The sequence below is a fragment of the Polyergus mexicanus genome, unplaced genomic scaffold, assembly GCF_030449975.1.
Source record: "Polyergus mexicanus isolate NDT 795.1 unplaced genomic scaffold, iyPolMexi1.0 SCAF_3, whole genome shotgun sequence".
NCBI lineage: Eukaryota > Metazoa > Arthropoda > Insecta > Hymenoptera > Formicidae > Polyergus > Polyergus mexicanus.
The window spans coordinates 624,944-641,410 of NW_027223323.1; the positions used below are offsets into that span (position 1 = coordinate 624,944).

General features: G+C 41.5%; 2 protein-coding genes across 3 annotated transcripts in view; one reads left to right on the forward strand and one right to left on the reverse strand.

Annotated features, from left to right (window-relative positions):
- The window catches only part of LOC138944875 (uncharacterized), a 279,898-nt gene that overhangs the window by 217,515 nt on the left and 45,916 nt on the right, over positions 1-16,467 (reverse strand). Inside the window, exon 3 of the mRNA XM_070315941.1 lies at positions 6,986-7,166. Within this exon, the coding sequence (XP_070172042.1) occupies positions 6,986-7,166 (181 nt within the window). The remainder of the gene's footprint in view (positions 1-6,985; positions 7,167-16,467) is intronic.
- LOC138944978 (discoidin domain-containing receptor 2-like) overlaps positions 8,484-16,467 on the forward strand; it is a 111,693-nt gene continuing 103,709 nt past the window's right edge. For both annotated transcript variants that reach the window (XM_070316099.1, XM_070316098.1), the window contains exon 1: positions 8,484-8,840. The gene's annotated coding sequence lies outside the window, so the exon portion shown is untranslated. The remainder of the gene's footprint in view (positions 8,841-16,467) is intronic.

Consider the following 16,467-nt stretch of genomic DNA (forward strand, 5'->3'; position numbering starts at 1 on the left):
TAAAGGATGCGGCCGTGCGCGAAACGGCAGCGCGATCCTTTCCGACGTCACGACGCGACGCGATCAACGCGATCGTTGCTCGCCCCCGCGTTACCCCCCTGTCGCCCCGTGATCCCGAGGAGAGGGAAAAAATCCTTCGATATATACCATGCCTATTAAAATCCCGGCGATGTTCCCTTGCAGCGGTCCATTTCCTCTTTCCATCTTCGCGACAAATACCCTTCCTTATTTCGAAAAGTTTAACGAAAAAAAGAGATGATCGGCGATCGATCCATGCGATCGCGCCATGCAACGTCTCGGAAACGCGAGATGACTTTGCAATACGCAAATCTGCATTCCCATCGATAACGATAACTTATCGGCGATGCGTCGGAAATCATAGGGAAAAACGGTGCGCGAAAGTAATGATGGAGTTAACGAGCCGCACACCATCTGTTCTATATATACCGGCATCGAATTGATGCCTGTTGAGTAACAAGGCGCGTTCGTCTATTGCCTACCATTACGTTGGACGCTATAGCCGTACCGGATACAGTAATCATGGTTCTACGGCAGTAATGTGAGTCTAACCCCTTCATTGAAAGAGAGGGAGGGGGGAGGGGAGGGGAGAGGAGTAGTTGCGCGAGACTACCCCTTCAGAAATAACCTGTCGATACCCCGGTTACGTTGAATCTCGCCACTGAGGCACGTGACCGCGTAAAGTGAGGTATAATAGACGCGCTATATACATATAGATCGGAGTCTCTAGCGCCGATATCGCGCTGAACTCGAAGACGACGTCTTAGACGACGGGATGAGTCTATATATTTAATGGGAGCGTGAGAATGTAGGTCAGGCTTCTGCTTCCAGACATTAAGCAATTCGGGAGGAGTTCGAATCCTGAAGTAGTTCCGGTACTTAAGAAAACCTCGCTGCCGTGAAATAAGGAGCGAATAGAATATCCGCTCAAGCGTGTCCCGCGAGCTACACGCGCGAGTATGCGTATCGAGAGACTTTACGACCGACGCGATTGGATACTCAAGCGTGTCTCAAAGTAGGCAATAAACGAGCCTCTCGCGCAGAAGAACCATTATATTAATCCGTACTTTATGCCCCATAATAACATCCTGATAAGCAAAAGTCGTAAAACGAGACGATAACCGATGACATCGTCGAGAGACGACAGTCTCAATGTTAGCGGATATTGTCAAGCTCCATGCATTATGCACATTCGCCGACACAATGTAACGGGGTTACAAAGTACGCGCGTTTGAAAATTAACATAAGAATGAATCACAGCGAGATTCGATTTACCGTCCTATGACGCGCTTTAACAGGAATCTCCCACGACGCCACCCGCCTGCAGAATTCGATTCGCTGAACTCCAATTCTACGATAACGCTAACCTCTTGATTTTCCTTCCCGTAGCGGGCAAACCGAGCGAGCGAACGCGAACAATAGACGAGCTTGTCGCTCCATGGTTTGCCTGACCCAGAACCTCCAAATCCGCACGCGGAATTCGTGCCTTTTATGTGGTCCGAGGGCGCATGATCGGGCTAATTGGAATGTTCGGTTGGAATATCTGGAGCAGGTCGTCGCGGATAGATGGAACGTTCCCAAGTACGGATACAACGCCGGAATATTCCTATAACCGAAATTGGCTACAAACAGGTGTAAAGCGCGGTGGAGACGCGGGCGCCCGAGATATATATATATATATATATATATATAACGATGCATATAATGATGAAATGCCGATCGATCATTTCTGGAGAACGTTGACGTTAGATGATGAAAGCATTTTTTCGCGAAAGCCTCTCCTGTGACTCGACAAACTCGCGATCTCGCTGAACGTTCGCGAACGACCAAATTCGATATACCTTTACGGTACCTTTCATTGGGAGACTTGACTGAGTCAATCGGAAATATTTGGCGACGGCGGCATCTGGAGCGAGGCCTTTCTGGCGACCTTCCCGGAACGCGGAGGATACGAAACATCGTGGAACCTTACGGCTGGCATGAGCGCAAGCAGGCGCGACGCAGGGGCACAAACGCGAAAGAGGAGGCTAGGTTTCTACGTGGAGAGTGGATCGATCCGACTGCCAGGTCAACCCTCACCGCGACTCGACTCACTCATCCGGCACCAGCCAGTCCCGAGATATTTTGCGCTTATACATATATGTCGCCACGCTATTACTTATCGCCAATCGCATATAGTATCCAAGTATTTCTTCGTATTAACGCAAGCCGACACGTGCCATCCATAATCAATATCGATAAAGAGTTACGCGACAAATACATTATGTATACCATAAACGCGTATTTTAATTATATGATCTAGCAAAAAATCGCATATCAAGCGAACGGTACAAAATCAATACCGGCCAAATAAACGCGTCGTTAAATCATGGAGAAAGCTTGAAATAGAATAAACACGTGAAACAAACAAATAGGATGTCCATTACCAAGAGAAAAAAAAGGGATTAGAACCGCGGTGGTCGCAGATTGTATCCGCAGTTTGTCCCGATTGCGACTCAATGGACCTTTATGAAATTCCAACAACCGCGAATCTACCTCGTCTCTCGCTCTTTCGTCCCACGTTTTCGCTCCCACGCTGTCTCTGTACGTGTCTCTGTACGTCCTCCTCCTCTTCCTTCCCTCTTCCCGTGTTATCCGCACCGTTTCACGTCGGCGAACAAATTATTCGACTAATTTCAACCGATAACTGACAGCGATGCGCGTTAATATGGAAATATCGTGGCTCGTCGAATGGACAATGTCCTGCGATGTAAAGCTACGGATATGCATCGCTCGCTAATACAACCCAGTTAACAAAGATGCATTTAATGCGTAATGTGAAGTAACAGTCGATCGAAATAGGTAGGATTCGCGTGATAGGAAAGCTAAATCGTCGAATTAAACATCGCATTTTATTCGATCGAACGTTAAGAATGTACAACGGTAACGAAACGATATTCGTACAAAAGCATTATCGACGCGACTGCAAACTCATCAGCGCGACGTGAATATTTTAATAACATGCGCCGCAATTAATATTATCTGAATTATTTCATAGCGGTCTTTTAATCATTGCATTAATTAATACTACTGCCATATGCAATCTATATAAATCAAACGAAGCCTCAATAATATTTCGCCGGGCAACAAAGCGTTAAATAACCGAATTGTGATAGGATGGGTATGAATATGAAATGCTTTGCGCGAATTATAATTTTCGAAACGGTCTATTGTTTGCAAATTGAAGCGGGTGTAAGAACCATAATAAATGAATTGTGATTTATGAATTATCCTCGACGAGATAATCGGAGATTACTTACCGCGGTAACAATTCCTTTTCGTTCGCGCGATCCCCACGAAATGCTGTATTCCGATTCCCAACCCGGGTGCATCCGATATTATAGTATATGTCTACGTATACTATAATATCGGGTGCACCCGGGTGGAGAATCGGAACACAGCCAAAGATGAAAGCAACACGCATGCTCCGTTAAAGCGACTCGCGCGAGTGTCAAGGTGAGCGGTGACGCGTAAAAAAGCGATCCGTTTTACCGGGCACGCTGCAGCCGGCAGTTTTCATACGTAGCCATTCGTTCGAGCGGACACCATTAAAACATAAAAATTTCCGATGTAACTAACTTCTTCCCTCTCTATCTCGGGCGAGAAAAACCGACGACGACTCGCAACTCGATTCCCGCGAAAAAGGAAAGATATTTTATCGTTTTCTCATCGACGCGCCGCGACCTTCCGCGGTCTCAAGTCGTTTCAGTTTTACACGTCGACGATTTCTCCAACTGTCGCGTTAGAAAAGAATCGTGCCAAAAAAATAAACTCGTCGCAATACGTACGACGAATTAATTGAAGAAGAGCGCCACGATGAGACGCGGGCGAATTTAAACGTGGCTTGCGACAAATGAGCTCATTTTTCCAGCGCGATTTTCGTTCCGCAACCATCCGGAGAAGCAATTTGTACCGGCGTAACGCAAATTGTCGGTGAAACAATTTCATTGGATGCGGCATAAAGGTTTGCCGCCGTACGAAACAATAGGAATAGCTACGCCGGTATCGGATTATTCGACGTTTTCATTATAGCCATTGACATCGCCGCGTAAAATATCGATTCGCCGCGTTCTACGGAACGCGCGGATTTCTCCGCTCCGTGCATTAATATTAATTTTCGAGCTTTTACATTTCCCCTCGCCACTCGGCATACTCGTAACGTAGATTAATTGAGAAAGCCTGTTACCGAGAAGCGAGATACACAGTGGGTTATTAATGGCATAACTAAATATCGAATGGGCGAAGCGCGCGGCCGAAATCTGACAGATACTATATAAGACGCGAAAACTTTCGAGGCGCGCGAGTGAAAGAAGCAGCCGAGATTTATGGTCACTCACTACGCAGACATTGTTTTCGATGAGGGGGACGATTTTATAATACGTTATCCGATTAATAGGCGGCTCGAAGAAAGCGCGCGTCGTTTTCTACGATGTTTACCCAATTATAGAAAATTAATCAGCATCAAGACGATTAATTGCATCGGTATTCGGCCGGTGCGGCGTACAAAGATATTTCATTTCGATGAAAAGGGACGCGAGTTTTTGTCCGATATCCGCAGAGACAGAAAGAGAGAGAAAGCAAGCTCCAAGTTTCCCATTCGCCCGAAGGAACCTGTCATTAACGTAACGAACGATTCTTGTTGTTCACCGCGGCGAAAGCGTTTATTTCCACGTAGCACTAAATCTAAGCTTGCTTTAGGAGAGCGGGGTGCGGTAACGATGGCGTATAACAGCTCGAGGAAGCAATCCCACGTTTTCTTTTACTCGTGTCCGGGTAAGCCGATGCCCCGAGCCACTAATCACAAAGGAATTACTCGTCGGAAAAAGCCCCCTCCCTCCTCCCCCCCAACCCCTTAGTCGAGGAAGATCGTATTCGCGCTATATCCGGATATCCGATTCTTTCGATCCGCTCGTGAAAACAAGAGCTGTTAACGTCGTTTAGGCGCGAGACGCATCGCGGACGAATTATGAGAGAGAGAATTCAACGTCGTCGCGATTCATTGATTTAAGAGCATCGTAAAGTCACTTGCGTAATAAACGTTGCGTCACGAAACGGTCGCGAGAGAGCAATTCTGGCGGAAGCTTCTCACAGGAACAAGTTGGTGAAATTGTCAAAGGCTATGGCTCGCCGAGACAAACGGAGTCGGAGTTACAACGCGGAGGTCAGCCCTGGCGACCGTCGTTTAAGTGCCTCGTATTTGGCCTCGTCCGAGACTACTACACTCCGGAGGGTCGCGCTCCTCTCGTAACTCCGTTCGTAAGAGAAGACAAGCGTCCCGTAACATTACATGCCCAGTTTACAGCGGGACGCGAGATACGCGAATCGCGACAGATCGCGCGAGGGTGGCTTCTCGGTGTCTGCGCAGGAACAATGGTATACGAAACGAATCGCGCTTCCCGCGATCCCTACATTCGCGACCTTTGTTCGTTCTAGACGGGTCCTTGTGTAAATCGCGAGATATCTATATCTGCCGTGATTGATTTGGCCGACCGATTCCGCGCTATCGGTTGACATTATCGTACCGTAAGCCAATGCGGGAACGTCGTCTCGAGAGTGGTATGCTTGATTCATGGACACGCGATATTGTTCTCGATCGTGTCGCCACAATGCTCGCCGATGTTTCCGGTCGGCGTTTAGTATCTCGGCCCAATGGATGTCGACCCAAATCGGAGAGCTAAATTACACCGTGTGTGTCCACATCCGCGGGTACAGGAGATTTGTGGTTTGAAAAAGCTAATAGGGATGGAGGCAAGATGGAGATTACGAGAGGATGTGGGTCATTTCGGGGGAAGTACAAATCGCGGAATTAATAAACAGCTTTAATTAAGCGGCTCGATGCGAAAATGTTTCCGATCAAAACACATTTCTGGATAACTGGGAACTGCTAATAAACCTCTTCATTTTTATACGTCTTTCGCGGCCACACGTGGCAAAAATTTTGCACGCATTCTCGAAAGATTCATTAAATAAAAAAAAAAATCTATAAGTATGTATTTTATATAAATTTTATAGTTTGAACAATTTCTATAACAAATATAAAATAATATAAAATCCATCCTCTCTTACAACATCAATCCTTGATAAGTAACATTTCTGTTAGAGATTAGACCGCGTCTCTTTAATTTCTTTTCCATGATCATTAATTTTCCTTTATCATTAATATAGAAGCGAAAAATTGCGCAGGGTTATCAACTAAATAGAAACGTGGCAGAAATTTTTCATACGCTCTCAAAGGATTCATCTCTAATCGAAAGATTTATATAAATGTATATTTTATATAATAGTTTGGACAATTTCTATAATACTATGAAAGAAATAATACTATGAATAAAAATACTATGAATAAAATTCATTCTCTCTAGCCTCGTTTCTTTAATTTCTTCTCCGTGATCTTTAATTTTCCTTTATTATTAATACAGAAGCGGAAAAGTGCGCGAGGTTAATGTCAATAAATAGAACTGCGAAAAATTTTTCACGCACTTTCAAAAGATTCTAATCAAAAGATTTATATATTTTTTATGTAAAGTTTATTTTTGAACAATTTCTATAATATTGTGAAAGAAACATAAAATTCATATATCTTTTTTTATGCACACGATAATTCTCGACAAATGACATTTCTAATAGTTAGATATATATTGCATTTTTTTAATCTCTTCTCTGCGATCTTTAATTTTCCTTTATCGTTAGTAGAAAAGCGGAAAAGCGCGCGAGGGCGCGCGAGTTTAACATCAAGTAAATCGAGTATCCCGAGAATAAAAGTAATAATGTACAAGCGCCGTAAGCGATCGAGCCGAGCATTTTCGAGGCGCCAGGCTGACCAATAATTGCGTCTTGCGTTCTCGGGATACTACGAGGAGACGATCTCCCCCCCTCCGCGACCTACCGCAAGGATATATATTTCGAAAAGGCGGTGTGTGTTACTTACATACGAAGCCCCCTTTCCTCCGTCACGCTCTCGGATCCCCGCGCGTCGACGTTCGCCGCTCGTCGAACGAGACGAACCATGTCCATGGACCTTCTTCGCTCCATCGCAGCCCGGTAAAAGCTTGTGGGAAAGAGCAACGTGAAACCACATCGTATTGTCTTGCGGCAACATCCCGAAAACACTACGAAGCACGATGAAAAATAGTCAAGTCTTAATACCATCGAAACGTTTACTTCGCGTCGATTAACTCGCAGGATGACCAACATCGAAATTTTTAAGTATCGTATATAGTGCGACAAGAATTTTTTAATTTTACTATTGGTCATTCTGCAAGTTTCAATCAACGATTCAGTTTAAACGTTGGTACTTAGTACGAAGATATATAAATACAAAATGTCTCCATTTAGTTATTCGCATTTTTCTCTAGAGAGAGAAAGAGAGAAAGAGAGAAAGAGAAAGAGAGAGAGAGAGAGAGAACGGAAGGATCTTGAGTAATTTAAAGGCGATTGTTTCTTAGGAAAAAATTAATTCGCGATCTTCTCTTCCTTGCGGCTTTTTAATATTCAACTTGAAATAACTTCTTTTAACTAACATTTATAAATTAAAATTCTGTTGGGTTAAAATTAGTTGAAAAATAACTATTACACATTAAATTTCTCTTTCTCAAACTTTTTCTTGTATTAAAGTTGATGCAAATTTTACTCGATGCAATTCATATAAAAAACAAAAAATTCACTTCGATATTGTGCGAAATTAGGATTGTAAAATTAGCAAATTGCGTTTTTTCTCTTCAATAATTTTAGCTCGCTAGTTCATATGGGCGCGCGCCGTTGCATTGCTTATTTATAGCGCATGTAAATTTTATATATTAATTAACAGCAGAGTCTGTCGTAATATCGCTCTACTGCTAAAACATTTTATTCATTTTGCAAAGTGTACACATAACTACGGTAATGAAGTCGTATTCATATTCGCATGGGTAGTATATTTACGGTCTCGGTAACAGAGAACTGAAAACAATGCAAAAACTACGCCGGTTTGACCGTTACAAAAACTCAATTACTTCACCGTTTCGCATTCCATGTTGCGAGTGAAAAAAATGGCGTATTATATTTGTTTCACCTCCTCGTTTTATCCATCGAAGTAACGATCTTTTCTTTTTTATTAATGTATAAAATATACTCTATATTCTAAAAAATTAACAATGCCTATAAGAGTAAATATCGAAAAATCAATGTATATCTAACTTTACCATTCATAGAGAGCCAAAATTCGCAGCGAGTGAAACGCAGCCGGCCATCAGTACACAAGCACAGCGCCACAGTAGCCGAAGGGTTAAAATTGGCGAGGTGCGGGAGGAACCAGATCGCGTGGCGCGGAGCGAACGAATACCAACCTAATCGCGGCGCGTGTGTGCGGGCGCGGATTTAGTTCGCGGTGTCGCCACGGGTCACGGCGGCGCTGCGCCGCCGGCGCGAACCTCAGTCCGTCACGGGGTCGCGAGGGGTACGCATTACTCTTGTCGATTGGCCGTACCCGGAGGCTCGGAACGTCCGTCGTGACGCGCGAAAAAGCACACGCGTCGCGTGAGTGATCGGTCGCATCTGACAGCTCGCATACGGCGGCCAGCGATTTTTCTCACTTGACACGCGCGTCACAATGGTGTTGTGTGTAACGGTGAGAGACGACGGCGACTTGTGAATTACGATAATCGGCCGGCAATCGGGACGGAGAAGAGCGACAGTGCGGGGGGTAGGCAGAAGAGAGAAAGAACACACCGGTGAAGGAGAGAGAAAGAGATTGAGCACTGCGACACGATAAACGGATCCTGCGACGTACGCTGCTGTTATTAAACGTGAGCATTTTTTTCTGGGTCACTTGCGAATATATGTATATGATAATCGGCAATAATCCTTTGCGCTTCGAATTTGCACACATATAAGTCAATATTAAGTATCTATTATTTTAATCTTTTGTCAGCGTATAGCCTTTAATACAAAAAATGCAATATATTTATAATATAAGATAAAAATTATTGAATATTATATCATTTGAAGTAGAGAATGCAAAAGCACTATATTCAGCTTGTAGATATAATCTTGATATAGGATCGCAAAGGATTACGTATTATTGCCGTATAATTTGAAATCATTTTTTTATAAAGTCACTCCTACAAATTCATATAATTGATACTAAAATATAATATACGTTTTGCATGCTTCAGTTTAATTTAATAGCATGATAGGAATATACGTCGATATTTCCTTGAAAAAAATCTATCTTGCTATATAAACATATGCACGCGATATACGATTAAACCTCTTTATTTTTCTTTATAACTTTTCAAAATAATTGCATGTCTGCAAACACGATAAGATTGTAATAAAAAGATTTCGAATCTCAGATGGATACTTTTAAAATTCATGTCCTAAAAGAAAAAGATTAAATAAACAATATTGCTATCCTTTCCTATCCTTTCCCATCCTTTTCTTTTTTCGAAAACTTTCCACAATTTTTCGAAGCAACGTAACGCTCCAAAGCATATGTACATTACAACGAATATGAACGATATTTCCTAAAGGCGAATGTTCATATTTTTACATATTTCTCGACAATATAAAAAAATGCAGATTCGTAAAGAAGGCAGGCAACCCCTCCTTTACCTCAAAGAGCTCAGCTGTCACCGTGACAGATCGAGGCACGTGTACGTGTGATCGAGAACGCGCGCGGCCACCAGCCATTGTATCGTACACACGCGACGCAGTCTGCGTTCTATTATCGCTCGATGTTCGGGCCAATCGTGTATAATAAATAGGTCTTCTTGTCCTTTCGTCGAGTCACTCTCGATATCACCGTAACGTGGTAACGATGCGTCACGCGTCTCTTTCGATGGCGAACGCGCGATGCGATGGTCGGCGCTCCGAGGCTCTTTGTGCCGACAATTTCTCGGCAATTGAGCAACTCCATCGTCACGCAATTAATAATGCGACCTCGCGAGATAGGGGCGAGATAAAGCGGGCGCCGCTTACGTTATCGGGCCTGGCTCGGAGAGTTAAATGATCATGATGGTGACGATGCGGAAAGCTCATTCCCCTGTGTTATCCGCAATTTCACCATGCATTATGCACCAACGATTCACGACGTGTCACGTGCGATTCAAGTTCGCGACAACTGCACTTTATTCATTCATCGCATGTGCTCCGCAATGAATGCGACTTTCTTTCGACGAAAAAATAAAAAATTTGCAGCGAAATATATATTCGTTATCACGTAACTACAGAGAGAATCCGCGTTAAGATTTTCGAGAAGCACTTTGCGAGTATTTACCGGAAATCTATGAGACAACCGCGTGGAGATCTACGCCACTGGTTGCTTCCGTGCGGTAACTCATTCTCGTCACGTAAGTCCATATGCGTGTGTGTCTGCATATGTGTATGGGTTACACGTCACATTCTAAATAGTATGGTCTCCACGCCGGACGTCCAGCTGATTACTTACTGACGCTCGATTGTTTCGCGATATTCTATACCCGATTTCGATTTATCGCGGCACTGGAGTCTGATAATGGCCGCCGCGTATTTTTCACCGTATTATTTGACTCCACGTAATTGTCGATCATAACGTTTTCACGATAAATTCGCTGCGTAAATAATTAACTTGGCGCAATCGGCGCGTTACGTTTGCCCGCATACAACGCGCGCGCTCCATCAAAATAGGTTCTCTTTGTGAACAAACGCGAATTGTACGCCGAATGTGTAACCGGACGTATATTTCGAAATTGTTTAAATAGCACGTAGAGCTTGTTCCCGTATTCATATCGGGCGCGGCTATGCTGCAACTCGTTGAATAATTCTATCATTTTAATTACCCAAGTTTATTGCGGAAATCAGCGCGATGAAGAATAATTAAATCTCGCGGAAAGACAGAACGCACGCGCGAATACTCGCCTCGCGAATCCGTTGCGCTTTTCTTCGATGATGTACGGGGTTAGGCGGATTGTTGTAAATATAGCATATGGACGGACAGTGACTAAAGGCGAGAACATCAATCAGCAGTCGCGAGCCATTGTACTCTACGAGGCTGATAATAAATAGCGCCTTCCGTTCTCGTCGGTTATAATTCCTCTTCCCGATCGCTCTCGTGTCTCGTCTCTCGTCGCTGTCTTTTTTTCTCATTTTTCCCGCGCACACACGCTCGCACACGTCTGTATATGCCGCGAACAGGTGTCTAACTATCGGCCGCCGTTCCTACAGCTCTGCAAGTACCTTTATTGTAGCCTTATTGTACTTCTTGCTTCCTGCAGATCGCTCGAATCCGTACAATTACACGTGAACTGCGACCGTAGGATAGTACCCACAACTCCCCTGTCTATCGATTAACCATTACCGAAATTAATGGTACCCGTAGACAATAGAATAGCGCTATAAAGCTTAAGAAAGCGAATTAGATACGAGACACCCGTGCAGATTGCGCTAGTCGCCCGCGTGTTTATGTCGTTCTACGTGATCTGCTTTCAATGAAGCGGTAACAAAAAGATACTAAACCGCTAAAGATATTACTCTAATTTATTTCGCTCGGCGATGCGTACATAGAAATCATTTAGAATATCGAAAAAACTCTCTCTCTCTCTCTCTCTTTTTATCAATAACTTTTCTCTGTCACTTCTCCATAAAGAATATCAAATAAACGTTACGACCTATTGGAAAATTTTACGTATTTCCAGAAATTACATCTCGGCAGCGAGCTACTTGGTGACTCGGCAGCCACTTATTTTATAATGGCCGGAATGTTAAACAAGCGAGATGACAGTGCTCACTGCTGAGAAAGCTACACTTGATTATTTTATGCGCCGCGCTTCTCTACTCCGGCTTGAGAGTGTATGACGCTGTCTCGCATGCGCTCTCTCTAGTTCAGTTTCAAACTTTAATTAAAAAGGTGAAGTCGCAATAAGGTCCTTCCACCCCTCGGGCTAAACCATACTCTTCCCCACTTTGCACACCACCACCACCACCACCACCACCACTCGCTCGATCGTCCGTCAGGTACCTCGTGTCCGAGAAGCTATTTTAATTTCATTCACGGGGAATAAACAGAACAATGGAATTAATGTCGACGGGAGCGAGCGTGCACGTTCGCGCGTGCCTTTAATGAATAGGCAAAGTGTATATTTCCGGTACAAATGGCATTCCACCTGGCGGTGGTTCATTTTCAGATGAATACGGACACAATAAAAGTATAAAAAGTATTAAAAAATGAAATTCATTAAATCAGTTCATTGATGTTACATTTTTCGTCTTGCACGTCGCATGATCAAAATTAATTGGTACTTTTTATTAATTATTAAATAAAACGCAAATATTGGGAGACAGCGGTTTTCGACAGAGACCTGTCAATCAAATGGTAATGCAGTATCTACTTCGTTTTATGTTATTTAATTCAAATCAGGCAGGTTTTTTAATGTAATTTTGTAAAATATCGGATTAATAATATAATATAGAAAATTACTTTGGTCCCTCTCGTCAAACAGAAGCTGGCTAAACGAAAATTCGGAAAATTCTACGATGAGTCTTTTCGGTTGAAGGAAAACCGACTCGCTCGAGTGGATGTTCAGCAAACCGCGGGATTGAGGTGGTTGTTACCAAGGCGCGCCGATCTTTGATTAAGAATTCAAGCGGAATAAGTCGAAGTCTCTGATAAAAGATTGCCGAATTTTCGATAACTCGATATTTCACAAGTTCCGTCGAAAATGGAGATTAATGTAGCATTTTTCAATAATATATTATAAAAATATATAAATTTCCCATTAAAAGGCAAACATAAAAATTATTAGTTGCGCGTGTCTATATGAAAGTTATATAAAATGCAGTATTTTACATATAATGGAAAAAATTCGATGTAAAGTCGTTTTCATATAATTGCTAATAACTGCTTGATGGTTTTACCGTGCAATGAATCGTTGCGTGATTCTTTTGAGAGGTCCTTTTATTCAATAATTATTTCATATTAATTATAATGTACAATATTTTCATATTCATATTACATATTAAAATATAATAATTATATTATTATTATTATAGCAATTATATTATTTATATTTTCAATTTTCTTTTCTTATTTTTAACACACGTTCCATTCCCTAAAATATTTAACTAGTAACTAAAAGACAAATAATGTAAAAATAATTTATTAATAAAAAACGACGTGTTTCAAAAGTAGTAACAATTAATACCGCATTTTATACTGCCGGTATTCATTTAGAGTCAAAGGAGTATTATGCGATGATTCACTAGTCGATAAAAACTATCGTAGCAATTATTAGCGATTGGTATCTGCGCGAGATGCATCTCATGCGGAGGCAATTATAAAGTCGGCCGACAAGCATGATATCGGATCATATCAGCGGCACGTAATCGCAATCGCTCGCAATCGAATGCAGCATTTCACCGATGTCATACCGAAAATTAATCTAAACTCAAGCCTAGAAAATATTTATCGCCTGATCAATCGATATCCCGATTATAAAGTGCCAATGCGTGTTACATCATCAAGTTGAAACGTCCTCTAACACTCATATAATGAATCATTTACTTGTTCCGCATGCATCAAGAAATTACGCTCTCATTTTCTACTCGATATGCGATTCTGTGTGCGATTAACGTATCGATTTCTACCGACTAGAATCGGATATCCCAACGACTATCTTTATTTTGTTCGCAAAGCTTTTGTAATCCATAACGGAGACTTTTAACTCATTTCATGTATCCACTGCTTTTATTTTATATAAGATACGATCGTAGTAATAATATATTTTTTATTATATATATATATATATATATTAGCCATCTTTTGCATGTATACATCTAACGATACGCACATCCTACAATATTCTCAATCCAATTTCCTGTGGAAAATTACGTCGAGCGTAACGAGATCAGATCAGCATTCCCTTTACCTTTACGTCAATTATCGCGTTTTGCTTATGATAATATTTTTTGCGATTTTATTCCTTCGCCTATAAAATTTGTATATATCCACTCATTTTTTGCTAAACTCATACTAGTATAATATTAACTTTATCAAACATTCTCTTTATGTAATCATGACGGAATAATGCTCGCATGTCCACATGTAAGAGATGAAAAGACTGGTTAATCCAAATCCACCCGGACCTACGTCCGTCGCGCGAGATTAGCAGCCCACGTTAGTGATTAGATGAAAGCCTTCGGTTGCTTCGGTTAGTATCGGCTGCCCGTATCCGCAAGCTACCTTCCGGATAATCTGACAAGCGCTCGCGCATTCGTTCGTCACGGTTTATCGCCGCTGATCTCGTCTCTCGGGGCTGTCTGGAGCTGTCGTTCAAGTTCGAAGGAGAGCAATGCAGCTCGGTACGCGGCCAGTAAAGCAATTCGTTCCACCAATATAACGAAGCAGCTGAGCCTGGTAATGGTGCGGCGTTACGTTATCTTAAACCGGTGTCCTGCCATCGTCACTCTTCGGAGTTACATGCTATCTATTCGAAGTATTGATGGGAAAACATCGGGAATAAAACTTGAGGGAAAGAAACACCGTTAAATTTTCTTCACCATTCGACATTCTTGTTCAATGCAATTCACGGAACGCGTATCGCATTCTTTTAAATGAGATACAGCTTTTCCAACTTTATCCGATTAGTAATCTCGCGACGCTGTGCTAGAATATAATCAAATTTATCAGATCTAATCCTTTTCCGGGACATAAATCTCGCGAACCGACAGGAAACGCATGTGACCGCTTTCGTTTAGCAACGTTAAATACATCCACGCACAGACATGCATACGCATAACGAGCAACATTTCTTCGATATGCATTCGCCGCTGATATATGCGCGCGCGATTATCATAGTACAAACGTATGTATACAAGTATTACGTCATCATAGAAAGCGTTCGGCGGACGCGCGGATAGGTGTAAACTCCTGGCGACGACAACTTGTAGTCCTGTTCAGGACGATATCCTCTCCACGCAGGACTTACCGACCCATGTTTATAACGTAAGGAGTAGCCGCTGGTATGGCGCTGCTATTATTTGTCTCAATTAATCTCACGAAGTGAAAGTACGAGTTACGTATCATTAAGAAATACGCGGCGAGCTGTTGTAGGATAACATCGCCGACGAAACACAGCAGATAATTAATTTCCGCGGATAGTTTCTTTGCCTAACACACACACACACACACACACACACACACACACACACACACACACACACACACACACACATATACATACAAACGTTATTTTTCTAAAGTTCCTAAACTTTTTCTTTTAAAAAGAAAATTCAGTACATGTCTCGCTTACGTCTTCTTCGCCACTTTTCATGACTGAGACGAGCAATTTCTCTTCAAAGGTACGATAAAACTTAATCCAACATAGGCCTCTTTTGATAAAAATAATTTAACACTCGCTCTTATATACGGGCCCCTTCTCGTTGATGTAATTACCTACGATAGTTTGCCACATAGGCGTCGACAAATCACACGACGATAAAACATGCGCGTATTTATCTTCATTACCGCACGACAGCTCGGTCATAAACATAATCAGAAAGTTCGTTTAAAACGCGAATAATATATTTATAGCTAAAGCGATAAAACGTATTATGAATGCTTCTACAGCGTCATCGCGAAATAAACTGCAAATTGCTCGCAACGCAATATGTAATCTGATTTAATTTATACAAATCTTTCTTCCCAAATAAAGCGCTGAAATTGTCTATCTCTTCCATTTTATCATCTCTAATTATGCGTCCACATATTTGATTGTTATAAGATTTCAGATAATTGAAGATATATTACAATTTAAACCAAAAATAAAAGATTTTAAGAGTAAATTTGAAATTATTAAATAACTTTTAAATTCTTTTTCTGATATTTCTCGCAGACTATACTCGTGTAATATATTGCAAAAAGATTCTTCCACAAGTTTTGCTGTAAATCATCATGCATCGATGAAAAATATGAATATTCATCTTCATTATTACGATACAGTTCACACATAAAATTAATCAGAAAGTTTACTCTGAGCCCACCTTACATATATCAGCGATAGATTATGAAAGTGCATATCCATGCTACACTTAAGCTACATCGGAAGTCCGTAAGCGCAAACTTCCGAAGCGTGATAAGTCTATGTAATTTAATAGCGTATTGTAGTACGGAGAAAAATCTTTCGCATATATTATTTTATATATTGTATTATAATAATTTAACCTGCGACAAAATTATTTTTATTCTATCCTTCGATTAAATATAATACGAAATCAACAAGTATATAAAAGTTTGCTAATCATATAAATTTCGTTAATTTGTAAGTACAAAAAACGTAAAAACGTGAAGACGTAACTGTACAAAAAAAAAAAAAAAAAAAGGAAACTATTCATTGTATATAGAAATATATTTTTATATTTGATACACTATTATATTACATATACATGTATGTAAGATTG